Source organism: Gallus gallus, chromosome 1 (assembly GCF_016699485.2).
Source record: "Gallus gallus isolate bGalGal1 chromosome 1, bGalGal1.mat.broiler.GRCg7b, whole genome shotgun sequence".
Classification (NCBI taxonomy): Eukaryota; Metazoa; Chordata; class Aves; order Galliformes; family Phasianidae; genus Gallus; species Gallus gallus.
Window position 1 is genome coordinate 15699845 of NC_052532.1, and position 27796 is coordinate 15727640.

Sequence of the window (27796 nt, forward strand, 5' to 3'; positions counted from 1 at the left end):
TTTCTAGTAAGCTCTCTTCTCTCCAGCCAGTATATTTACCTCCTTTTTCTTAGAAATCTGTATGGCAGAAAGATGCAATGATAAAAGATAAAATAAATTATTTGAGCTTGTAACTCCATATAGTACAGAGCACAGGGTACAAAATTCATGCTGATTCTAAGTTTGCTTTTCATTTTCCTGCAGTTTTGTGTATACGTGTCCAGGCTGGTTTCAAAATCTGTTTATCCGTGTTTATGCATGGATGACAACAGAAGCTTGACCTTGCATGTTTTTCTTTGAAATGAAACCATCTAGACAGCCAGCTGGCTTCAAGAAAAACATATAAATGGCTGATGGCCTCCATCAAAACAATCCTAGAGATGCATTCCTGATGGACCGTTTAGTTTGACTTTACTGTGTGTGCATGTATTATTTGAACATTAGGCAAGCACGGGTTAACTATAAAGTTTAAGGCAGATCTGTGGGCCGGTAGATGCACTCTTGCCACTGTTAGGAACAGTTACCAAGTTTATTTCATGTGAAGTCTCAGGACTTGTCAGGTCTTGTCTGAACTTGTCTGCCTACTTGGTGCTTTGTTTGGATTTCATTGGCTACAAAAGTAGTTTTTTTTTTTAAAGATCAGGAGGCTACCGCTTAGATAGTTTCTCTTTGGCTTGTGCAATTATGTGACATTGCTATTATTCTTGTATAGATAACAGTAGCAAGTAGTTGTTTAGTGCAGAATAAGGTATCTGTGACCCTCATAGGATGGCGTAGTGCAGAGGAGCACCATAAGAACACAGGATGCAAGGCAGAGTAGCAGAGGCGGAGGATAGAAAAGAGGAAGTATGGGATACCTGTGGAGACCTTACCAGTGGTTTATAAAGAAGAGCAGATTTGGGATACAGGCAAACGCTATTTTTTGAAATAATAGTGGAACCAAAGAGCAAGAACCAAACAGGTGCAACAAACAAATATGGTAAGTTTGAATGCAAAATGGAGTTTCAGACCAACAAAGAAAGATCATGGTGTAACAGTGTGTTGGAAAAGTAGCCCCAGGTGGGGACCCTCAGAATTTGGAAAAGGAAACCGTCAACATCATAATCCTCCTGAGATGACCTGATCCTCCTCTGCTACCACCATGAACTTCTCCTCCCCAGGCAGGATGCGGGATGCTCACTGGTGACTCACTGCAACACCTTTGCACAGCTGAAACCAACTTCTTTTAGACCTCAGAAAGGTAATGTAAGGGAAAATGGAGAAAGGATTAGGTAATAGGAAGTGTGTAACAGCTTTAACTGCACCAAGGCTTTCTCTATTAATTTTACTCCTTTTCTTTCTTTCACTGCCTGTGTAAGTAATGCATCCTCCACCAACCCACAGTGGTTGAGAAGGAACATTGTATTCATTGTACAAATTCACTTTCTAAGTGACTTCTTTGATGTATACCCTTTAAAGAATTGTTTCAGAAAAAAAAAAACTATGTGAAAACAATTTATGTGCTTTATACATTATTATATGTTATATTAAAATACATCTAAACTAGAGCAGCATCTCATGGATTTGGATCAACTGAATAAAAGTAGCTGGAGAAGGACCAATGAGCTGACCTTAGACTGAGCTGCCAGAGCTTTGGGCTGCCAGGGATCCTCAGTGCCATCCCCCATGGAAGCTCAGAGCCAGAGATTGTTTACATGCCTAGCCTTAGAAATATAAACATAGCAGGTTCATTCTGTTGTTTTCAAGTAATAATTGGTGTGGTGCTGAAGGAGAGTTCAACCAGTTTGCTCACTCCATCCAAAACTAGGACTGTTCATAAATGGACTTTTATTTAAAATGGAACAACTCAACTTCCACATAGGCCTGCTTCATCTGCATGAATATTTCTTTGTTCCTGTCAGTTTCCACAGACAATTGCTGCAAAACCACTTTTATTGTATACGTAAGTATAGAAATTCGGCAATTTCATTTTTATTGTTGGTTTAACCCCTGAGAGCAGTCAGCAGTTTTAACAGAGGTATTGTCCTAACACTGTTTTTGTGCATCTAGTCAGATAATATTTTTTGTGTGTAGTCATAAAAATGTAGGGAGGCTGTGCTGCTCCAGCCGTGCTCCTTGCTTCCCTCTTTCTCCAAAGAGAAAGACTTCTGAATCAGTATATTTGTAACTTGATGATTAATGTTACTCCGGAGGCTGACAATTATTTCTTCCTCTTCTTGTGAACGAGAAGAGTCAGTTACTTCTCCAAAGGAGTATTGTGGATGTTTTCTTAAGCTTGCCATAAGAAAATCAGAGATATGTTTGCTTTTTTGCTCTCTGATGTATCATCAGAGATATGTTTGCTTTCTTCCTGGACCTTCACGTGCCCCAAAGAGTGGAGGTAATCAGAACAGCTCATTCTAACTGCCTCTTAGTCAGGAGAGCCACCATTTTCTCTCCTCCAAGCCTTTCCTGAAAGAAGCAGTCATTCTGACAAGGAGATAAAATTCTGAGAAATTGGCTAATCTACTTTTAGGTCCAGGGCATTTTGAAGCTGGAGGCTAATAGCTTCTTTTTTATTGTGTTCTGACAGAATATAGGAGAGTATAAATAGCTGGGGAAGGATGATTACTTAAGGTAGCATTACAACTGAAAAAATATTCAATAAATTACTCTGCAAGAAGTCAAGTGGACTCTTCACTCAAATAGATTCTTTGGATCGTGTATCACCTTACCTAGGGCTGACCACTGGAAGTCCAGTGGTAGCAATTAAGGCTGAGAGACATCAACTACTGTGATGTAAAACAGATTAAAATTAGCAGTGAAATAGATACAGTTCTGAACAAAAAAAAAAAAAAAAGAAGAGGAAATTTGTTTGTCAGGATGTTCTTTGAAAAAAAGACATATGAGCCTGATATTAAAAGAAGGAAATAAAAATGAATTTGTTTAATGAATTACTGTGGTTTAAGCCTGGCTGGCAGCTCAACACTGCACAGCTGCCCCTGACCCAGGGTGGGGGAGAGAGTTGGGAAGGCAGAAGTGAAAAAACCTGTGGGTTGAGATAAAGGCTGTTCATTAGGTAAAGCAAAAGCTGCGCATGCAGGCAAAACAGAACAAGGAACTCATTTGCTACTTCCCTTTGGCAGACAGGTGTTCTCTACTTCTGGGAGGGCAAGGCTCATCGTGTGTGATGGTTTCCTGGGAAGACAAATGCCCAGCATCCTTGTTGGCAAGGTGGCGTGAGAAGCTGAAAAGTCCTTGGCTGTGTGCAAGCACTGCTCAGCAGCAAACCATGGGTTTGTTATCACCACAGTTTTCATTAAAATCCCAAAACGCAGCATCATACAAGCTTCCCCATGGAGTAATTCAAGTGAAAAAGAAAACTGATGTATGCTCATATAAGAGTATATTATATTTAAAATATATGCTTTCTAAAACTTAAAGATCAGTCCTGCATGGGTAACTAAATGTTGTGTTTGCAAACCACCGAATGCTGTATTTCCCAGCAGGCAGCACAGCACCACGCAGTCACTCACTTCCTCTACTTCCCAGTGGGACGTGGGGGGAGTTGAAGAGGTGGAAGTGAGAAAACTGGTGGGCTGGGATAAAGACAGTTTAATAGATAAAGCAAAAGCTGCACACGCAAGCAAGGCAAAATAAAGAATTCATTCACCACGTCCCATCCGGAAGCAGATATTCAGCCACTTCTGGGAAAGCAGGGCTGGTCATGCATCATGGTTACATGGGTGGGAGGGGTGAGGAATGAGGCGGAGGAAACAGAAGCAAAACAAAATAATGCCTTGTGGGTTTGAGACGGGAGTGTTTTAATGGAAAAAGAAAACAAGGGTTGCATGCAAGCAAAAGGAAAAAAGTTATTCTGTACTTCCAGTCAGCAAAGTTTTGTCACTTCTTGTGAAGCAGAGCCTCAGGATGTGCACTGATTTCTTGGGGAGATGAATGCTTTCGTAACCGAAGTCCTTAATTCTCCTTTGCCATCTCCATCCAGCTGTTATTGCTGAGCATGACATCATAGTGTATGGAAAATCCCTTTTGTCTATTTGGATAAGCTCTGGTGGCTGTGTCCCCTCCCCGCCTCTCACCCACCTGCAGTCTATGGCTTTGGGTTGGAGCCAGCCCTGATGCGATGCGGTGCCAGCACTGCTCAGTGGTAGCAAAAACATCTGTGTGGTGTCACAGCTGCTCTGGTGACAAATGCAGAGCACAGAACTACATGGGCTCCTTGAGTAATACCAGCCCCTCACTGGCAGGCAGCACAAGAAGCTGAAAATAGTTTCATCCTGTGCAAGCACTGCCCAGCAACAAACCATGGGTATGTCAGCATCACAATTTCATGAAAAATCCAAAACACAGCACCATAAAAGGCTCTGTGAAGACAATGGACTCCATCCTAGCTGATACCCAGGGCACTTTGTTATCTTAAACGTAATCTAAAGATGAAGAGAAACAAAACTTTAGCAACTGGAGAGATTCTAACAAATCCATCTGAAGTAAATCCTGATTTTATCATCAGGGGTTTCAGTTTAAAACAGTGTGTAAACACGTATTTCTGCAGCAATACAGTTTTTTTGAAGCTAGAGGAACCCACATTTAAATATTCAGTTCTGTAGTTCCTGTGGTCTGTTCTTCAGTGCCATATTTCTGTAATTTCTGGTGGAGGAATTGAATTCACTTCTGCTTAGCAGTTAAATATAACAAAGGATTAAATTTAAAAGCTTACAGGACAGGAAGGTAGTATATTGATCATCTAAAAAAGTCAAATTTGAAGCAAATTGTATGTGAATGAGGTGAGTAAATACTCTGATGTTTTAAGGTAGATCTCTCTTTCTCAACAAATACGCTATATGTGTATGTATATTACATTCAGATCATACAAAGCCACATAGCAGTGTTTTCTGTTCAGCAAACACTGCCAACTAGATTGGTGGGTCTTAAAGAATCTGATATATAAATGAGATCTTCAAGTTTTACAGTGAACATAGTACAGATTTTTTTGAAGGAAAGCACTGGGCAGAAACTGTCATAGTCATACTGACATGTGTATGGAGTTCATGAAGCTGTGTGAACAAAGTGATTCCACACAAGGCATTTTAACTTTTCTTCTTTACTGATTACTTTTTCTTTCCCCCTGGGAAATTGCTCTCATTATACAGATAAAGAAATCTTTATTCCAGTATTTCTAATCTCCTCTGTACTTTCCATAGCAGACTAAGTAGGTGTTATTGCCATGGCTCCTATTGTTTTTTCTTCCCTTAGTCATCTGTGCTCCTGCAAGTGTTTTGGAAGGTGCAAAAATGAATTCCTTCAGGATCTGTGACTGTCGGATAGCACTTTCTGCACAGACAGTCCCGGAGTTCTTCGCTGTAGGTGTTTGATGTACGTGTTTCTCCAGAGGGAAAAAAAATCCTCATGATTTATAGTAGTTTCTTGCTTTCTTTTTGCGTTGTTTATCTGCACTGTTTATCATAGAAAGAATTTACTCACTGTGTTCAGTTGAAATAGAAACCTTTCTGGATATTTTGATTAGGAGGAAGTAACAAGTTTTTGGCATTTCTTGCTTCTGAATTTGTGAGCTTTCCTGAGGAAATAGAGTACCATCAAAGAGAATGCTTCTGTAAGGAGAACCTTTTTTGCTCAGACTATTACAGGGATAAAGACCACATGGGGTTCTAGAAGTATATCCAACCTTCTTTCTCCTTTTGCTCTTAGCATGTCTTTTGGTTGCAGATTGTCCTGTGCTTCCGTGACTTGCAGTTTTCATACATCTAAAGGAGCATTTTAATTGTTTTCCTACTACAATGAAAATACACGAAGGAAATTGCGCAACATCTTGAGCTGTTAGCTGTACAAATCAGACCTTTGTTTCCTGTTGGTGTTGGCTTTTGAGTTCCCTTCGAAGCCTACATTGCTTGAACAGCTTGCTTAGTTCTTGTGTTGCTATTTTAGTTGGTTAATAACAATTTGGAAAATCAGGTGCCTGCAAACTTTGCTGAAGGCATTTTCTATTTATGGTGAAATGTACAAAGGGTGAAATTGAAGATATTACAAGCTATATCAGCTGAAAACTGTGTATTAGCAATGCTTACTGACCTGAATTGTAATCTCAGACTTTGATATCTCAATCCTTACAATCCTTTCAGGGATGCTGACTATATGGAAGTGTTCTTAGTTCATTAGGTCTCTGACTACAAATGCTTGGTGGCTCGGAGGAGTGTGAGCATGGGAGGCCGATCCTCTGAACTGAAGTGCTGAAATTCTGAATAATTCTGAAATTTTCCAAGTTTATAGGAATTCAGTTTTGGATAATATAAACAATTCCAGTTACCATGACATACCCATGCATAAATTAAAAAGAAATAGAAGGCAGTTTTTGTTTGAGATTGGCAATTCTGATACTGCAAAACTTCCTGTACTGTATTTTGAAGCTGTTTGCAGTGGTCATCATGAAATAGGTTTGAAATGTCTATTTTCGCTTGCTTTGTTCGTATTTCAATTTATATTTGCACATTGTTGGGTAAGATTGACTGCAGTCTCTCTGAAAATAATTAAACAGATATGTAAAAATCCCACTTCTGAATAGGCAAGCCCTGAAGAAGTTGTATGTGCAGACTTTAGGTTCATTCACAGGTAATAATTTTAATGATTTGGCTACAAACAGGTTCTTTTAAAGCTGTCCTTCTCACATTGCCTGTTCTGAACTGTGGATTTGGCAGTGCCTGAACTGGGGACACGGTATCTTTTCCTTGTTGAAGTGTAAATGCACTGCTTAGAAAACCTGTATTTAGCAACATGTTTGTATCAACACTGTGCAGTGGTGTGAAAATAATGTGATTTTGATCTGAATGAGAGTAATAAATGGTGACCTTTAGAGAGGCTCACTAATTATTAAAAGTAGTAAGCTGTAAGTGATGTAAACTGGTTATTTAATCTGTCTCTTGCTCCAGGGTAGGATCAAAGAACTAGGACTTGTAGCTTCCTAAATTGTTCCTAAAGATATTCGGTGGCAGAGATTTCATATCGTGTCTGGCTACCTTTAACCAAGGAAGATGGTAAAGAAATGGAATAAAGTTGAACTTATGCATTTAAGGTGCAGAGAATTCAGTTTACGGTCAAGCCTGTTTCTACTTGTTCTATGTGGGGAGCAGCATCAATATGTAGTAGTGTTTTCATCGTAGGTATATTCCAGACTTCTCATTATTTCTGCCTAAAACTTTATTGCTTTATTGCTTGAATTGAGTGTTGAGCGTTAAGAAAGCAAGATGACTAGATTGAGAAGTTTCCAAAGTGCATTTGTCATTTTATTCCTTTTTTCCTCACAAAGGCACAAGATTTTTGACTTGCATTCAATTCATGGCCTGTTGTGATACCTAGAACCATTTCAGTATTGCTGCTGTATATCCACCTTTTCTTTATTCATTTTCTTTTGTTCTTAAGTAGTACCAAACCTCAACTAGCTGCCTAAATTTAATAGCTATTTCTTGTTCAATGGTCTTCTGTTTTCAGACCATTTTTTTTGGCTTGTCAGAATAATTCAATATTTATTTATTTATTCGAATTTAGGATGATGAAATATTAGTAACTATTCTGACAGTGGTTTTGTGTTCAGTCCTTCTTCTTTAGAGCTATTGGTAATAATGAGTCTCCTCATCTGTGTATGATTCACAGCTGGTGGAAGCATGGCTGTAGTATTAGGTCTTGTAACAAAGAAATTCTTCTTCCAGCTTTTTCCCTACATATTTTGTGGGTATTTAGAATTTTCCTGTTTCTGTTTCATGTTTCCTATGTGCTGTTTGTCTGTTAGTTTTGTTTTACCTTACTCATCCACACCGGATTCTTTGGATATTTGTTAATGGCTCTGAGATGTCACAACCATTCTTTTAAATAAAGTACACAGTTTTTTAGTTCAGCTGGCATGTTAATCTGTGGTAGAAGTTTTTGATCTATAGTTATTTTTGTTTCTGATGTATCTTATGTATGTTAATGTGCTTGTTATGTATTGCTTCTTACTTCAAGACACCGGAGTACGTAAGCTAAGATTTGCCCAAATCCAAAATACATAACAAAAAGAAAAGTGACAAGATTCAACTGATATTACTGACTGACTTTAAGTAAAGGTTATGAATTAGAAGGGTAGAAAACTAAGCAGATTCTTGGTCAATATCATTAAAAATATCTTCACTGGTATCTGTTTTTTTTAATAAGATTACTTTTTTCTCTCTTTTTGTAACAGAAATCTTTTGGACAGAGATACGTTTTCTAAATCTGATCCAAGTAAGTATGCAGCATTTTACTGTTTTTTCCTCACCATATATTTCAAATGTGTAAACACTGGATTAAAAATGAGATTAGTGGATTACTTTGATGTCTGCTGGGTTTAGATAGTCTTTGTGACAGTTATTTAATGCAGTGCTGGCTGTGCTTATAGCTCCTGTTACAGGAACTGGAATTTTAAAGACTATAATCACAACTGCATTCCTGAACTATGCTGTCCCTTAGTCAAGCAGTCAAGCTACATTTTCTTAAAATCAATGAATGCAGAAAAGTCTTTTTTTTTTTTTTCTTTTTAAGTGTCTGTTGTTCTAGATTGCTTTCAAATCAGTCGGCGTACTTCTAGATAAACTGGAAGTGCTTGTTGTTGGTAGTACACAGTGTCTACTAATCTGAGAATCAAACCTTTGATTTAAAATCGATGTCTTCCCATACTGAACATTTTATAACAGCTTATCAAGGAACTGAGACCACAAAGTATTTATGTGTTTCTTTCTTTTTCTTTTTCTCCCCGATAATGGTGAATCGAAGTACTCCAGTATTGTTTATTGACTAATCCTTAGATTATGTTGTCTTGGGTCAATTTGGCCCCCTCTACAACTCTCCGTATCTTTTTATCTGTAGATTCATTTTCTTTTTTGTAAGCCTAAGTTTTTTTGTATTTTTGTGTTTTTTTTTTTCCTTAGAGTACCATGTACTGTACTCATTGACACTGGAAGTAAGCCTTGAGACAGACATGCTTCCATCATGTATTTGGGCATGTAACCGTGTCCTGATAGGATATACTTGAATACTGAATCATGAGGCAGGATGAAATATAAAAGTACTTTTTTGAGTGTTTATTTCTTGGATCTTAATCCAATGTTTCTCGAGAGAGATTTCACAGTAGATCTTTGATTACTTCTGCTTCCTGGGGAATAGGTGCATGAAGGCAGAAGTGCCTTTGATATTCCTAAACTATAAAGTTGTTGTTTTTTTTTTAAATGGAGACATAGATAATATCATGCCTCTGATACAGGGAGTTTTGAAGAAGCAGAGTAGAGCGTGTTTTGTACTGCAAACTGTTTTTTAAGCAATTTAGAAGAGTGTTCAGTGGCCTGTTGCCCCTGATGGCTTAAATTCAGGGATTTCTGTATTGAATAAAGTCATGTTTCAACAAAATTGATGAGATGTCCCTAACAGCATTTAAGCTTAAAAACTAGGCAAGTACGTCAGGTTTTTATCAGATGGGAAACTGTATTAGGCATAAATTTCAGGATTTGAGTAGCAGTGTGACTTGTGTGGAAGGAGGCCGTGATCCACTCTGTGACTGTCACAGCTTCTTCCAGGCAGCTTAAAAGCAACATGAATAACCAGCACTAGCTAGAGCTTCTGCCAGCCAGGGGAGCACACACAGCCCTGCCAAACACATTTCAAAAGGAAAGTGGCAGCAGCTAGGGGCTAGAAACACAGCTGCTGAGGGCACTCCCGAAACCATGCTTCTGAAGATATGCTTCTGGAATGCTACCTGCAAAGGCAACACTCCATGCAAAAGACTTCCAAAGAGGCTGTAGTCTGTGGGCAAACCACGCTAGGGCATGGATACCCCCAAGGGACTGTGGCTGTTGGGTGGACAACAACAGGGAAGGGACAGGAAAACCTGGAGAAATCCTAGTATCTATCTTTATTATAATTTTGAGATGTAAGGCAGTGATATTTTTATAGAATTAAATTAAGTTACTTGGATATATTTTTTACAGAGTCATAACCTTGCCTATCTGTTGAAAACACAGTGTTTTCTTGTTTCATGTAAACTGTTTATTTAAAGAATTCAAATTGATGGTGTACTTTAGAGGTTGGGGCTCACATTGTGAATGCCCAGTTATTGTGCCTGTCAGGCCTATCTATCTCAGGCTAGCTATGTAAAAACATGGAATACAGTATTACAGCCCTTAGTGAAGAGAGAAGGGGAAAACTTACCTCTAGAAATGCTCATACTGTATTTGCACTCGGGAAATGACTTGGCAAAGTGGCTTTGATGGTAGATACTCTGCAAGCAGTGTAGATTTTGTATTCTGAAGGCTATTTATTAGCTAATTGGTTTGCTACCAGTGCCCTTTGTTTGAATGCAGACACATGGCCATAATATAACTGTGGAAGTTAGAAGGGTGTAATGTAAACAGTACTTTTCTGTACTTGGAAGTGTAGCAGCGTATCTTTCCTCAGTGTCTGTTTGGACAAAGGCCATTCTTGCACTGGTCTTGAATACAGTAACTTTATTCTGTTAGCTAAAAAAAATTAACTAAAAAAGCTAAAAAAAGAAAGCAGCACCATGGTGCTTTCACAAGATCTACTTTTAGGCCAGCTGGATCTACAGCCACCAGATCTCATAAAAGACAGAACTACACAAAGTTGCTCTGTATGTTAAGGTCTCATTGGATTTGAGGCCAATTCTAATATGCATTTCAAACCTTAGCAATATTTTTGAGAAAATCCACTTAAAAATATTTTAATGTATTTCCCATAGAATCTGACCTAAAGCAGTGATTCTATGATGAGGCAGGGAGAAGACCTGAAGACCTTCGGCCAAGGAGCTACAGATTTGTTAATGTGGTCTTACTTTAGGCAGATGGGCAAAATTATTCTCCCATATACTTCCTGACCAAACTGAGCCACCCCAAACCACTGTGCAACTGTGGCAGCAGCACCAGTTAGGACAGAATGTCCTCTTGTGTAATCCTGTAACTGCTGAGTATCATAATAGAAATTACAGTGTTTTATGAAAGACTGCAAAGGTAGAATCCAGATCCTTCTGGGAAGAATGTACCTATAGAAGAAAGAAACAATGAGAAGAATCTCGTGACACTTGGAGTAAAAGGACCTTCAGGAAGATCTGCCTAAAAGGTGTAGAAGCTGGTCAGCAAAGAGCCTGCTGGAACTGGGTACAAGTTCATGGGAGGATTATCGTGGAGAAAGGGCCTACTTTACTGTGGCTGACACTTTCTTGTGAGGGAATAGAGGTTTTTATGCTTGGAAAAACTGAGTTGAACAGTTAGAGTAGTTTCCAGGTTAAAGGGTAAGTGTATAAGCATTCAGTGGGAGAGAACCAGAGTAGGGTAAGGGTTGCTCAAGCTATATGGGAAAATAAGAGGTGGAAGACTTCTGTGTTTTGAGAATTGAATCTATAACCATTGAAACATCTGCTCTCTTCTTCACTGAAGATTTAATTTATCCAGAATGTGACACTGTCTTAAATGCCCCAGAGTTTAAAATTACTCACTGTTAACATTTCTGACTATTGGTATTTTCCCTTGGAAGAGCTCATATGGAAAAGCTCATTTCTCCAGTTGGAAATGACTTTGAAAAGGTTGTTTAGAAGGATTACTGTAATTAGTATAATACCAGCATCTTTATGAAACCTCCCTTAAAGCCATTAGGGTAATAAATCATACCACCAGTGGAGACCAGTAACTTGGACAATTATGTGACAATCAGTTTTAGAGGAAAGAAAGAAGAAAGTTTTAAATTATTCTAAATTTGCAATTTGTGAGAAAGTCTGTGACTTTCATGATCCTTTTTCTTTACAACTAAAACTAACTTTTTTTTTTTTTAAATGTTGTCTATGAGATGAATGTTTCTGTATCACTGTCAAACTTTTTGTCCATGGGGAATTCACATACTGTCACTTCATAGGCTGCCACTTTAACAGTGGCTCATAGTAGTGTTACTACTTGACACTGGTAATGATGTGATCCATGAAACTGGCACCTTCAGCCTTCTGCTGGTTCAATGGGTTCTGACAAACTTGCACATGGTGCTCTTTCTGTTCCTCTGTGAACACCTGTGGGACCCACCTGGCACAAACTTTGTGATATTCCAACATTACCACTGTTGTTTCCAGTTCATTGAAGCTGATATTCAACTCTGGACACAGTGCCCTGGTTGTAATCTGACTATTTCCCTGAATGAACTGATCAAGGCACTCTTCATTTTATGCTGTGCATGACTATCTGGAACATGGCTTGTCTTTCAGGTCACTGTTGTCACTGCTGAAACACACCACCTACTGCCTCGCTGTGCTGACGTCCATTGTTTGGTCTTCATAAATGTTCAGCAAATGCCATTGAATGTCAGTGGGTGCCATTTTTTCCACATGGAGGAATTCAGTGACACACCTTTGCTTCATATGCATTTCCATGTCAGACACCATTCTGTCAGAGTGCCCCTTCGCTGACAGCAATGTAATGGAATATTGGGCGGAAGGCTCAGCCTCCGCTGCCATACCACCAACATCCATCTCTGATATCATCAGCCAGTGTAATAAAATAAGAGACATTACTTTCGAAGCAGCCCTTATGTATGCCGTATCTGCAGCCAGCTAAATAGCAGAAAATTGCAAGTCATACTGTTGATTCTTAGCTTTTTTATCCTCATTTAAGTTTATAAATATATATATATATAGTATATATGTGGTTCTTGAACTAGAGATGTGGTCGCAGTCCTGGAATGTACTTTTGGAAGCACTGGGAAGCCACTGGGAATGGGGGGGAACAGAAGCCCACTAATGACTCAGCAGTGAAAAGGTGAGAAGGATAGCACTGCTTACTCTATATCCTCCAAAGAGAAAAACCCAAATTATAGTGAACTGACCACAAAGAAACTCATACTAGCAGAGGTACGAGCAGCCTTTAACAAGGTAGAAAAAGAATAAGAGACTGAATTAGGCTTAAGGTGGAGCTTTACTCTATTTTTATATTGCGCGACTTTCATCTTATCAACCACAGTAGAAGACTACAATTATTCAACAGTAATCTTTTTTTTCAGCCTTTTTGTTCATAGCTCTTTCATTTGGCTTCATAAACTGAGGAGATAAGGTAGTGCCAGAATGCCTCTTTTCCGAAACTTTGATAGTAATGTGTATTTTACAGTTGTTTTGTTGCTTTCTTCTTCTTAATATTAAATTTCTCCCCTTTTGTATTCTTCTTTGTTGCATAGTTATGGTGCACAGTTGTTATGTGATTTACTGTATTAATGCTAATACACAGGGCAGCATGTAGTACAAAAAATAGAGCAGGAAATCAATGGTGAAAGATTACTATGTTTAGGAAAAATCTAGACAATAGAAATACTTGGATAGCAGAAGTGTACATTATCTATTAAGAGTGGCTTTTCTGCAAATGAGTTTCAGTTGTATTCTCAAGTGAGGTTATAGATAGGATGAGTTTTTAATGGAAAACTTAGATTTAAGATCTCTGCAAAATGGATGAAATCTGTAATTATATCTGCTTTTGCAAATATCTTTTAGATATTTGCCTTCTTGGAAACCACTACTGAAGATAGAAAATATTCATCATTGCTGAATTTGTGGTATTCAGTTAAAAAAGAGTTGCCAGTGGAGAAAGTGGAAGGGAAATTTGAGAGAGTATATGATTTCATGTTAGCACTAGGGGTATTTCCAGGGAATATTTCTTAGTTTGTTTTTACATGTGGAAACTTCCTTTGCCAACATTTCCCACATCTGCCAGGATTACCTTGGTGCAGATCTTAATAGATACAAAGGTTAGTCAGAAATCTGTAACCTTCAGGCATCTCCATAGCTGATTTTGTAGCTTTCATTTCACTCTATTTTCCCGTTTATCTTCATTCTTTATATAATATAGTTGAGCAATCTTCTCCAAAGAGTGCTGTAAAAATGGACTCATTGCTTTGGATTCATCCTACTATAATCAGGAACCAAAGCCAGTAGTGTGATTGTCTGAGGTTTCATTTAGAATGAATGGAGAAAGACATTGATTTTGTTTTCTTTTTTATAAAAGCTTCTTCTACAAGATATCTCATTGGGAAAATTGTGTTAAATTTTAAGTTCTGTGTCAAGCTGAAATGTTGAACTTGCTTTTTTTCTGCTCTTCCTAATGTGTTTTTTGTGTGTTTTACCTTCCAAGTAAGAAGAAAACATAGTTTGAAGCTTGACTTCATTTCTGCTTAGGTCAGTTGATGATTCTGACTTTGTTGAGAACAAAACCTGCCTTCTACTCTTATTGTTCAAGACATAAACTCAAAATAGTATTATTTTTGTCTTCTGTTGAAAAATAACGATTGGCACAGGAGAAGAATTTGACAGAGGGAAGTGTTTGTGTATCTGTATTTCCCTTATTTAGGAAATGGTGAGAGTTTCAGGATATCATTGCTTTATAATCATTAGATACAACTAGTTCAAAACTAGTTGAAAATGTTGAAAATGAAGTTTGCGGTACTCACTCAGTGCAAATGTTTTATGCTTATACTTGTACTTAGTGTATGGAAGACCTAATTAACTGTACCTCTGTGATGAAAGCTGCAAATTAATGTGAAGTGGGTTCTGTATTAGAAGAACAAATCTGTAAGCACAGTGAAAACGGTGAGATGACGCTTCTTGGTGTTTCAAACATAGCTTACATAGGTAGATGTAATTGATTCAGTTTTTATTAGGTTTTAATATAAAGAGATATGTGTGTATTATACTTAAGTATCTGAGAAGAACTTAAAGCAGAATTAAGGAAGAATACCTGATGAATTATTTTTTTCATTTTTCCACTTTTATTTCCTGTCATTGCAGTAGGGACCTCATTTGTTTTTATTTTAATTCTCTCATTTCCTGAAAGAAGAAATAATTTAGTGTAATTATGCACTGGATTAACTAGGATAGTTAGACCGTCCACATTTAATGAAAACCTGCTTTTATCCAATTTTACTCCTAAGGATTTTAGGTGATGTGCTGGAGGCCAGTCTTATTTGTTACCTCTCATTTTAGACCCACTCTATTTCATAATTCATTGCAGCAACAGCCAGACTGTATTGTCACTCATCTGGGGAGACATACTCAAAACTGAGTGGAAACACTAATACTTGATTTTCCAAGTTAGTAGTTTTGACAGCAAAACAGACTACAAAATCAGCTTATTTAATTAAAAAAAAAAAAAAAAAAAAAAAGCAACATTCAATTCTCAAAATGATTTTTTTTTTTCCTTTCACAGTCTGTGTTTTGTACACACAAGCCATTGGAAACAAAGAATGGAGAGAGGTAAGATATATATATGTATATATACACACACGTGTGTATAAACTTTCGTAGTATATTTAATGCTTGCCATTTGCCCTGAAGAGGGAATGTCATAGCCTCTTGATTACCATGCTAAACAATAGGAGCCCTATATCTCAGTGAGGAATACCAAGTCACATTATTCTCAATTTTCATATCTGTATCCCATTTTTTCATCAAAAGGGGAAGTAAAATAAAATATGTAATCCTCCTGTTTTACACTCTTCATGAGATATATGAAGTCAAACTATCAATCAGAACACGGCTTGTGAATATTGAGAGAGGAGGAAACTCAAGCAGTACAAGATCTGTGGAAAGATACAGCTATTGTGATGCCTAGGATCAGCAAAAAATAACCTACTGGTGTGGTAGCATAGTGTTGGTACAGTGTTTGAGAGAAGTTAGGTCCTGCTGAAAATGTATTCATCACGCAAAAAGGGAGGAAGAGTGATGTGCATAGGTTGCGCTACGTCTTCTTAGCCTGTCCATGTAATTTGCAGGTATATGTCTTAAGAAAGTAAATCAAATATCTCTACATACACATGTCAACATACACATCCTGTAACTGTCTCCCTGTACATAGTTATCAAATTCTTTTTCCTTTAATTTTATTCTTTGAAAGATGTGAAAGTGTTGAAGGAAGGGTGGTCATTTTTCCCTTCTCCTGATGGAATGTGCTTTTTAGCTGTCTTACAGGGAGGACTGATGGTTACTTAAAGAGCCATGAAAGGAATGAACTATCTTGCTATTGCTCACTGTGAAAAAGAGCATCTGTGATATTCTTGTTTTCAGAACTGACATTTTTTGTGTTTACTACTGTCCAAAGGGGCCAGGGGTCAATCAAACCTCTTCCCTTATTTTTGGCATCCTTGTTAGCTGTTTGGAAATACATAATTTTTGATGAAACTGGATGGATGTGGATTTCCATTCTGTCAGCCTTAGAGAACTGAATTTTTCTCTGTCTTGGACAAAAGCTCATCATTTGTGGTTAACTTACTGCTCTCTCTAGTTCTGTACTGTGTACCTGACATGCTTTCAGTATGCCTCCAGGATCACATTCCTCTCATGATTTCTGTAAAGAAATGTCAGACTGAAAACCTAAGTGGGAACTCTCTAATCTTAACTAAATTGGCAGAAGTAATGGATGTGCACAGGGTTCTATATGTCTGGATAGCTACCTCTGAAAATGGAGGAGGCTTTAGGCATTCAAGTGCTGATAAGCGGCTCAGTGCAGTTAGGTAGTGAAGTCATTAAGTTATCCAGGTAGTTTCTTGGTCTAGGATCTATCTGTGAGAAATTCTTTTTTTGTTGTTGTCTAAGGTTGATGTATGGTTCTGTGGATTTTTCATTCTGTTCTGTTGTTAACTGTTAATTTTTTAATGTCTAATAGGTATTAATCATTTTACTTACTGTAATTGTCAAATTATAACATTATCACCTTACTTAAAAAAAATTCCATCTGCTCTCCTTTTTCATACATCCAAGGTTGTAATGGTTGAAGTGTGCTACCACCTTACGGCTTTGTATTGTTTTATGCAATTTCATTTTCCTAATCAAAGCAAAATAGGATAGTGTGCTTGTATTGTATCTTCTCAGTGGTGAGGAAGTGCATGTGGTTGTGGTATCATTTGGCCGTTTAGGAATTACACTGTTTAAAACAGACTTTCAGCTAGACAGTCGATAGAAAATCTTACCTTTTTTTTTCACTCTTAAAATGTAATTATCTTGTCTATCATCTAGGTATAGGTATTTACAAGTCCTTTGACTGTTTAAACTATTTATAGTTAGTGAAAGAAGATAACTTCCTTAGGGCAGTTAATCGTATCTAATTTAGATGTCCACAGTAGATTAGATGAATCATTCTTTCTGAATGCCTCCAAGTGATAATCAAAAGCCAACACTTCTACTACTTTGGATGTAAAGTTCAGTGAATAGAGCCCTATTCCTACTAGCTGTTATGACAGTCAAAATTCAGAGGTTGTCATAATAGAAGGACTGAGTCAGGATTGCATTTTGTATGTTATGGTGTATGATATGTATACCAGTGATAAAATATATAGTAGTAGGTGGAAAATTAGTTGATAATGTATGTTGGATGGATTATTGCATATCTTTTTTTTGTTGTTGTTCTTTTTCTGTCTGCTGTGGTGAGTGCAGTAATGCTGTGTATTCATTGTCTGTGTCTGTGTCGTATTATTGTGTTAAAACATTTGTTTAGTATTTCATTAGCTCATGGAGGTGGAAACCACCTGGAAATGTAAGGAGAAAACTACAAGACCCTGATGGTGAGAAGAAAGAAATGTAAGGAGAAAAATAATAAGACCCTGATGATATGTGTGGACATTAAAGAATGGTGTTCAGTCTTGTCAGCATTCTTTACTTTTTCTCTGTTCTTTATCCTTATATTCAAGTTATCTTGCTTGTTTTGCCTAATGATTTTCTTTCGAAGACTGCAGAAGATGCCAGGGGATCATAAACTTACTAAATCATTTTGTAATCTCCATAATTTCCCTAGCGCTATATTCTACCAATGTGCTTTTTCCCCCCTCAACTAGGATATCTGAATTGATTCAATAGAGTAGTTAAATCAAGTCCTCAATTTAATTTCCGAGTAGATGTTTGCTGGGCATTGACTCCCATTTGCCTGTGGTACAGATTCCAGTGTTTTACTCTGTTATTCTTGTACACCAAATCTTCAGCAAACAATTAAAATGTTTACTTCTCAATTTAATAGGCTGTTATTTTTCAAAACAGTTTTTCTGTTGTTACTTGCACTGTGATCATCACGTATTTCCACTAGTAGAATTAGCAACAAATGCATCATCAGAATCTAATTTTTTTGTTTAAAAACACTCACTTCACCTTACTTTGTGAGGACACATTCAAAATATGGCAAAGTATAACTTACTGCTGTCTGTAGAAGGCTAAAATAATATTTTGGAAGAATGTGAATTTCTTCACTTCAAAGAGGATGTTAATTGTGAAAAACAGAGCAGTTTAAAGTTAAATAATATAAATTGGTGAAATATTTTAGCAATAGAAGTTTTACTGGTAATATCCATTTTGGAAGGTGCTGTAAGCATGAGTCGGTCACAGGAACTTGTTGGGACCTCACAAGAAGTTTTCATCTAGAAAATTGACTCTTTTTTTTATGTTTTCTTTCCTATATACTTACAACTCAGTGAATTATTGTAATAATATAAATAACTTCATTAGTAAATTATAATTAAACTATCACATTAATAAATTGATCTTCAGGATGCGTGTATTCTCCCCTTCTACCATAAGATTTTATGTGATCTTTTTAATTGTGCTCAAATTGGACACTTAGTCACATGTTTAGTAATTATGTATTTCACTGTAGCATCCACAGTTTCATTACTGTTTTCATCTTAATGAGATACACTTTCGAGTTTTCCATGAGTAGAATTCAGAGGCTGTCTTAACGGAAAGGATAGAGTAGGTGCTTTATGAGCAACATTTAGTGGGATTTTTTTTTTTTTTTAAGAGTACCAGTGACAGTTTCTACAACAGGAATTTATATCCTCTTCAGCAGAGGGCCAGGGTACAAATGGGAATGTGGTTTTTAGCAGCCCTGTAGAAAAAGTCTTAGTGCATAGAAGCAAGCAGTAGAGAGCGTTGGAGGAGCCTACGCTATCCCAATAAATAGGAAAGAATAAGTTCTCCTGTTGTGTGATATTCAGTTCACTGGAAAACTTTCTTGGGCAGATTTCTAGAAGGAAGCATCTGTCTGAGGGAATAAAAAAAGTAGTCTTCTTTTCAAGAAAGTAATGTGTCCTTTCAAGGCAAACCGTTCATGTAAAAAAGCCAAAGCATAGAAAAATAAGGAATCGATTCTACATTTTTATATGCTTACAATTGCATGACCATAGGTTAAAAAGTGTTACTTAGAAACCACTTAGATGAAAGACTAGAGAGAAAAGTAATGAATTATTGAAGGACCAGATAAAGGATGCTACACTAAAAAATTCAAATTATTTGCCTAATGAAAGAGTAGATGATTGTAATCTATTATTAATAGAATAATGTAAACTATTAATATAAACACTAAGAGCTTAAATTTCATAAAGGAAAACATTTGCATCTGAAAAAGAAATGAAAGATCCAAGAAATAGGAAAGGAAATGAGATAAAATCAGGAAAAAAAACCCAAGGAATTTTTCAGAGTAGATGTAGTTGCTTATTAAAATCAACTTTATTGCAATTGTAGTAAAACTTAATTCAGTTTAAAAAATAATAAAAAAAGATGTCTTAATAAATGTTATTCTCAAGTTCAGTTACAGCAATAAGGTTGAAGTAAGAATAGATTCTGAATTCTTACGGAAAGTGGTTGCCAACCAGTGGTTAGATTAGGTCATTGTAGTTCTTTTTTATCTTCTGATTGGGAGATACAGAATAGATATTGGTTTTAACACTCGGTAGTCTTCTGTAAGTCTGATATAAAAATGAAGCTTACGGTTTTCCATTAACCTCAAAGCCCTTTGGGATGGATCACTAAATTGAGATGGTATAAAAATTAAGATGACTAAATAAATAAATAAAATTCCTTTCTACAAGGAGAACTTGCATTGGGAGGTGGCAAGGAATCTTCATCTTAGGAAATACAAAAAATGAACGCTTTTTTTGATTATTATTTTTTTCCCCCCATTTAATTAGTTAAATTGATTTTCTTACTCTCCTGAATGACATTTCTAAAGGTATTTGTTTGTTGGCCATGTTAAGATTTTAGATCTGCACAACTGTTAGTGATGAAACTAGGTCATGAAGGGAACTAATTAATTAGCTGCTATGCTACTAGTTGTAAGTCACTGGATTATAGAAATAACCTGTTCTACTTTAAAAAGCCATCGTTAATGTGGAAAAGAGATTTTAAAAGATGATTCTTTGTTTATCTTATTAAAAATATAGCCTGATGGTTTTCAGAGGCCAATATTTTAATGTCATCTACAAGATAAATTTTAATAGTCATCCTACAGTTAATTAATTATATTAGTTTAATATGACAGATCTGTTTAAGTAGCTCATGGAAGAAAAGTAAACAGTTGAAAAAACTGAAGCCTTACATAAGAAAAGTAATTTAAAATTAACGACAAGTTAGCTATGGTACTGACCTTAATCTTCTGAGTACTGTAAGAATTTCATTGTAAAGGTAGCAGCGTAGCACACATTGTCAGGCCTCCTCTGGTCTCAGTGATTTAATCAGCAGCATGCTGCATATTTATCATCTTTCCTCTTTTCCTGATAGGCTTCTGTCTCTCAAATGAAGTCCAGAAAATTTCCCAGATGTAACATGGCTTAAATGGAATATTGCTTTCTAGAAGAAAAAAAAAAAATCAAATTTAAAGGGACTGAAACTATGTGTATATTTATTATACTATCTTGTTTTTAAAAATTAACTGACATTACCATTTTATAAGCAATAAATATTTTTCCTTTTGAAGAAACTTTTCTTTCAGACTCATACATAGAGCTATTTCTAATGGAACTATAAAACTTAACAATCCTATATATGAAATATCACATGGTCATGAAATAACTAGGTGAAAAGAACCTTTGTGTTATTCAGCCTCCAACTCATCTGGTGTGTTTAGATTAGACTCCTGATTCAAGGAAAGCCATCTTCACGATTATGTCAGGTTGCTCAGGGCCTTTCCCAAATCACGTTTGAAAAACTTAAGTGGCAGAGACTACACGAGTCTCTGGGTGACCTATTCCAGAGCTTAATCACTCATTTTGAAGACTTCTTTCACTATATCCCATCATAATTTTCTTTGGTTTCAGTTGTGATAGAAGTGTCTTGTCTTTTTGTTATGTTCTTTGAACTGTCTGGCTTTGTCTTCTACAGTGCTGCTTAGGTGTACTAGAGGATGGCAGTGGCAATAGATCTTCCCTAAACCTACTCCTCTCCAAGCTGAACAAAGCAAGCTCCATCAGCTTTTCCTCATGGAATGTGTTCCAGCCTGCTGATCAGTTTTCTTAGCATCCAGTGAGTGGGAGACTAGCTAGCTGAGCTTTGCATTAAAGCCTGAGGTACAGAGGTTCATCTCTCCTATGTGTTTTACAAGCACTATAAGAACAGTGTATGCAATTTCTTGATGAGTGAAACTCAGGTCTTCAAAGTAGTGTCTTGAACCTTGGAGCAGTGTGGAATACGCTTGAGGACTGCGCCCTTCAGTGAAGAGCAGCTCTGTGTTTGAGAATTGAATGTTCAGGATGGAAAGTGTATACAGACAGTTAAAGTCATGCATTTGAGCGCATCTTTCTCCATTCTTCTTTCCGTGAGTCCATTTACTATCCCTCAAGTGAATGACATATTCTGAAATTCTGGAGAGCAATTTTTTATTGGGTTTGTCAAATAAAGAATTGTTTACCTCCTACTCCAACAAGAACAATTTGCTAAAGAGTGAACTCTATCTTAATTTCATTATTTTAGGAAGTCTAGATCAATGTAATGAGGGAGAGGGCTTTGTTGACCTTACTGCAATTGCCAGTTTTGTTTTCAGGACCTTCTCCAGCTATCCATTCAATTTTTGGCACATCTATTTCTCCTGATAGTACTCTTCTTTCCGAGCCATAGTCACATTCTTCACAGAATCATTTAGGTCGGAAAAGACCTTCAAGATCATTAAGTTCAACTGTTGACCTAATCTACTGAGTACTGTCATTTAAGCCATGTCTCCTAGTTCTGCATCCATGCATATCTTAAATGATGCCAAGGATGGGGACTTCACTACTTCCAGGGCACATGAAGAAATTCTTCCTAATGCCCAAAGTAGACCTCTCCTGGAGCAACTTATGACTGCTTCCTCATCCTATTACTTGTCACTTGAGAAAAGAGACTAACATCCTCCCCACTGCAATCTCTTCTTAGGTGATTGTAGAGACTAAGCAAGCCCAGTTCTGTCAGTTGCTCCTCATATCTCTTATTTTCTAGTCCTTCACCAGCTTCGTTGCTCTTCTCTGCACATGCTCAAGCAACTCAGTTTCCTTTGGGGTGTGTTAAACACAGCATAGACAGCCACTCAAAACAGGTGATGCTGCCTCCTGACGCTGTATTTAGCTATTGGTGTGATCTCACCTTCAACATTCTGTACAGTTCTGAGCTCCACAATGAAAAAAGGACGTTAATGTCCTTGAAAGCAACAAAGCTGGTAAAAGGGCTGGAAGGTATGTCCTATGAGGAGAGGCTGAGGATGCTTGGGTTGTCAAGTCTGGAGGAAAAAAGGCTAAGAGGTGACCTTGTTATTTTCTAGAACTTCATGAGAAGAGAGAGTTTTGAGAAAATTTTACTGAAATGGGCTTCCTAGAGAGGTGGTTGCTGTTCCACATATGTCAGTATTCAAGAGGCATGATCAGTTTTTGAAGATACCACCTTTCTATTCCTGCTTGGTGATTAAGGAGTCTTCTAGGACAATTTACTACTTAAATTCACACATACTGGGAAATATTTTCATTGATATTTTTGCGTATGTGCATCTGATCCTGTTGGACATAACATGAGAGATAGCCACAACTGAATAAGTTTTATTAATTAACCTGGTGTGCCTCAGGTGGCTTTGCTAGGTACAACAGAGTCATCCTAGGATCCGGTACACATTTTTTTGAATGGCCAGAGTTCTTTCCTTCTTGAGTAAACATCGGATTTCAGTTTTAAGTATAAGTTTCTTCTACTTGTAGATGATTCCTGTTTTTGAGAGTATTTGTCTAGTTTGCTGTATGCTAGAAGTATGAAACTGGAAGAAAATGCTAGAAGTAGGAAACTGAAGGTGGAAAAAACACACCTCATGTGAGATATACTCCTGCTCAGAACAGAAAAAGTGATGGTTCTCATGCCCCATTGTTTTCATTTCTCATTCTTGCTTTGAAACTTGTGTCAGAGTGGTTTCTCATTCTCAGTGCACACCTTCAGAGAGTACCAATTGCTTAGAAACTGCTGCATATTTCATTGAGTCCGCCATTCTAGCTTCCAGTTTTTCCTGGCCTCCAGTACTTTTGAATGCTCTAAAGCATGCAGTTGACAGAGGATGATTTTCTGTATAAATATTGAGATTTTTTTCACCTCAAAACTGATGAGGAACTTCAGCTCACATACGTACAAATTTGAATCAGAGAGGACTTTAGCCCAGACATGTAACCCAGTCATACTTATTCCCATAGAAGTGCCAACTTTGTAGTGCTGCTTTCATTTCTTATTCATTGATACTTAGCCATAACAGTGACCAGTGCTGATTCAAAAGAGTGTTTTTTACAGCACTCTACCTGTCGACTTTATTCAAACATTTCAAAGAGTACCTCGAGTCTTCTCAAGAGACTGACTTTTTTCCTCTGAAGCAAACTGTATGAAAGTATTTGTTGTTGTTCTGATCTGTTTCCAGGATCCTGTGCACAAATGCCAATCCTTTCTTAAGAGATTCTGGGTGTTCCAGTGAATATCCAGTATCTTTACCGTTCTAGAAATTTCTTTGACACAGTTCCAAACAGGGCCTTACCCTTTCATAACAATTGCTTTGGCTTAGGAGAGTTCAAGAAATAGTGTTTGCTCTTGATCCTGCTTTCTAAATAGTTGGTGCTCTAGGACATACTTAGAAGCCTTTTTGTAGGGGATCTCAAGTTTCCAGTGAGATCAGAAAATGATTTTACCTTTCTTTTAAGACCTGAGCTAAAGTCTTGGCAGAGGGGTATGCTAATCGTCACTGTGTGTTAAATTTTCTTCATCTTTTAATTTTGAGAGGGTTTTGCTTGTTGTGAAGAGTTTTGCATCTTCGTCTTTCATGGGAAGTGCTGGAATATGAATCTCTCTGAATAATACTGTCACGATTGAACATCTCACAGCATAACAAAGTGAACTTACCTAAGAGAATTTGAACACGCTATTTAAAGATGCAAATCACCACCGTGCCACTTCTGAGGGTTGTTCCTGTTTCTGAGACTTTATAATGCTATGTCTTGAAGATGTGTCAGCTTCTGTTGAATATTTCATTGTACCTGAGGTGGGTGATTGCTTTTCACATGGCAGTCATGCTCTTGGATACAGACTCAGTTCTCCAGATGGCCAGTGTGAATGAGTGGTGTTGGAAGATATTTGTGCATTTTAAGTGGAAAAATAGTTGCTGAAAGTAATTGAATTTATTTAAATCACAGAAATAATGTGTCTGGAGTTCTTTACTATTTTGTTTTAATGAGAATCAAGTAATGAAAGGAAGTTCCTGAGTTTTGAGAGGAAGCAACAGCAAAGTATGCTCTTTTTCTTTCATACCATGTAGATGTAAATTTGAATATTCAGGGTTCCAGTTAGAAACTTGGGCTCTGTGTGGTGGCCACATTCACACCTGTGATACGGAAATTCCAAAACAAATTCTCAAAAAACTTCAGTTAGAAGAAAATAACTGTCTTTATTATTTCCTTGTCTGCGTTTTTGGGTTTAATTCAGTCCTGTCAGTTAAACAGTTGGCAGTCTTTGACTCTCTGGAAGACTGAAGTCACAGATTGCAGTTTTGAGAAGTTACTAATGATGATCTTTCAGGAAAGTGTCAATGACCTTTTCAGTAGGCTCTATTAGAATGTCTTGATCTATTCAGTATGTAGGACAAAATGAAATGCTCATGTCATTGTCTTATTCTTTTTTGTTTTGCTTTCTGTTTAAAAAATACATTGTCTCAAAAGAACAGCTACAACACAGAACTGTAGTTTTATGATCAGTTATTTGTATCTGTGATGCTTATGAACTGAAGTCAATCAAAAGTTATCTTCTTCATCTAAAATATTTTCATCTCGTCAAGAACTTGGTGTAAACACTAAGGGAAAAAAAGGCATTTTCCAGAAAGCGCAGAGATTAGATGTAAGAGGAGAGCTGAACAAAGGTGAAATAGTGCAAAAATGATACGCTTCTAACAGAAGAACTATTTTCTCTAATATTTAAATCTACCTGAAATAAGCAGTTTGTGTAAGCTTTTGTTTGCTTTTGTCTTTTCTGGGGGAAAAGTGGGTTTTTGTGCTACTGAGTTTCTTACCCCAATTTTTGTGCATTCTGATTGACTTTAGGAGCTGACGTTTATAAAGTTTTTACCATATGACACAGAGCATGCACCACCCTTCATGTTGATCTATGAGTTCTGCCAGTCTGTCTTCATCCATAGATAACTGGTCCATTCATGTGAACGCAATCATTTTCTTTCTTGCTATCTGCTTAATTATGGCATCTTAACTTACTTGCCTTAAACTGATACTTTTCTTTTACAGTTTGGAAGAACAGAAGTAATTGATAATACTTTAAATCCAGATTTTGTAAGAAAATTTATAATGGACTACTTTTTTGAAGAAAGAGAGAATCTGCGATTTGATTTGTAAGTTAACTGTCTTTGACTGTAATATTACAATCTCGGTAAACAGACTGAGTTTTGTAAAGCAGAAAATTAACTTGAAAAGAAATAGTGCCTCTTGACATTGAATAAATTAATAAACACAATTGATTTAGCATTTCTTCTTCAGAAATAAATATGTAACATAACAATGACTGAGTTTTAAGAAATTGGTAAGTTCTGACTAATCAAAATGTAGTCATGCAGTCACTGCTTTCATAATATAGTTTAAGTAGTTTGCTTTTAGATAATTTCTGTCTTGTATGCAGCAAGGCAGTGGGATAACCCCTTCTTCATTTGCCTAAAATCTCCTAGGAAGTCTGTAGTAAAGCCATTTTAAAATATTATACTCTTTAGCCTCAGTGTGCCATTTTTGAATCTAAGTAGTTGCTTCAAAGCAAATTTTGCAATCTCTAGATTTTATTTGTTTATTAATTTATTGAGTTTCTGGAATGCAAATCAATCTGTATATTCATCAGGGCATAATGTAAATAGAGCATTAGTGTAGATTTCTCCTATAGTAAGGGAAAAAAAAGGGTATGGTGCCTGACGTATGTTAGCAGTGTTAATAAACTGATGTGTGTTTTTTTCTTTTCTACTGATTTTGTTTTAAGTTGCTAGCAGAGTGTATTGAAATGCTCTTGAATAGCAGTATCTCCTATGCTGTAGAAACAAGCAAATAAAAAATCATGTCTAATTGTTTTTAGCTTTAACTATCTTTTTACAGCATGTCACAATGCTGCCTAAGCTAATAAGGACTTCTGGAAGAATGAGTAAGGGAGAAAAGTACTATTGTATTCAATGCACAGGTAGCTGCTAGCTGTTTCCATCTGGACTTCAACTGTTGAAGGAGTTAAATGAATGCCAAGATAGATTACAGGATGCTTCTAGGTGTCCAGGTGCAGTTGTTTTCATCTTCACTGTAAAAACCTGGTGTTGATTTTTTTTTTTCCTTTTTTTTTTTTTTTTATGAATTGGGATGCAGTATAATTAAATCTGCTGAGTATAACTTTCCTGCTGTTTAAGTTTTCTTTTAGTGTGAATTAGTTACTGTGAAATAAAGGTTTCCCTCCAAGCTCAGATGAAGCATTTCAGAAATGAAGAGACAAGTGGGGCTCTGTAGGAATCCTGATTTGGCTATCTGTTGTTTCTTGTAGGCTGCATGTGTGTTTTGGGAGGAGAAAGTGCAATAGGAGAGCAAAAGAAATGAACTAAGGAAAAGACTGTTTGGTTCAGTCAAAGCAAAGAAGTCTGTGAAGAACTTCTAGATAAGCATAGTCTGAAAAAGTACTTGGAGCTGACAGGGGAAAGTTAATCTCTTATTTGATTCTTCATGTACTCAGAGAAGTGGACTTCTGTTTGTTTATTTACAAAAAGCTTTAAACATCATATTCTGTACTTACAAGAAAAACCCGCCTGCTTTCTACTGTTGACAGGCACAAGTCTGAACTCAAAGCCAAATGTTTTTTAATGCTTGCCTTACTGTATAGCCGGCCTGTGATTAAACTTCGAAGTCCTATAACCAACTGGAAATGAATTACTGTAGTTAAAAATGTGACTCATAGCTGTTGATGGATTAGAACTCCAATATAGATCAAGAAAGAAGCATCTTTAGAAAGCTTCTTTTTTAAATTCCTCAGTAAAAGCATGGCATGTACTGCAGTTGGCCAAAACGTTATTTTTCAAAGAGAGAAAGACCTGATAGATTTCAGATTCTGGCAGCAAAAGAGAAAAGGCAGGCATATCTCTGATTCTTGTGCTTATGAGTGTATTGATAAATGAGCATGAGCCCCTAAATACATCATAAAGGACCAATGTCTCAGCCTTCTTTCCATTGCTATTTGATGGTTTGTTACTGATTTTTGCCAGTGAAATATTTTTTTTATTCCAGTAGCGTAGCTAGCCCTGAGGTCAAGCAAACAGTTGTTTTTTGTTTGTTAATTTGGTTGTTTTTTTCTGTTCAGATTCACCAGACAGTGTGCAGTTATTATTATTTTTCAAAAACCACCTGTTAGTGATTCCTGTTCTTTCTATTGTATTTCTTCTTGTTTACAAATATGTTTGTAAAACTGACTGTACTGCACAATCCTCCTGATTTCTGATTTGGTCCAGAGTGC

At 36.8% G+C, this 27796-nt stretch overlaps 1 protein-coding gene across 3 annotated transcripts in view; it reads left to right on the top strand.

Moving 5' to 3' along the window:
• Window positions 1-27796, top strand: part of CPNE8 (copine 8) — a 96024-nt gene that overhangs the window by 7243 nt on the left and 60985 nt on the right. For all 3 annotated transcript variants that reach the window (XR_005852836.2, NM_001199460.2, XM_046929681.1), the window contains exons 2-4: window positions 8207-8247; window positions 15237-15283; window positions 25561-25664. Coding sequence is in view for 1 of the 3 variants with exons in the window: in NM_001199460.2 (NP_001186389.1) it covers window positions 8207-8247; window positions 15237-15283; window positions 25561-25664 (192 nt within the window). In the remaining 2 variants the exon portion in view is untranslated. The remainder of the gene's footprint in view (window positions 1-8206; window positions 8248-15236; window positions 15284-25560; window positions 25665-27796) is intronic.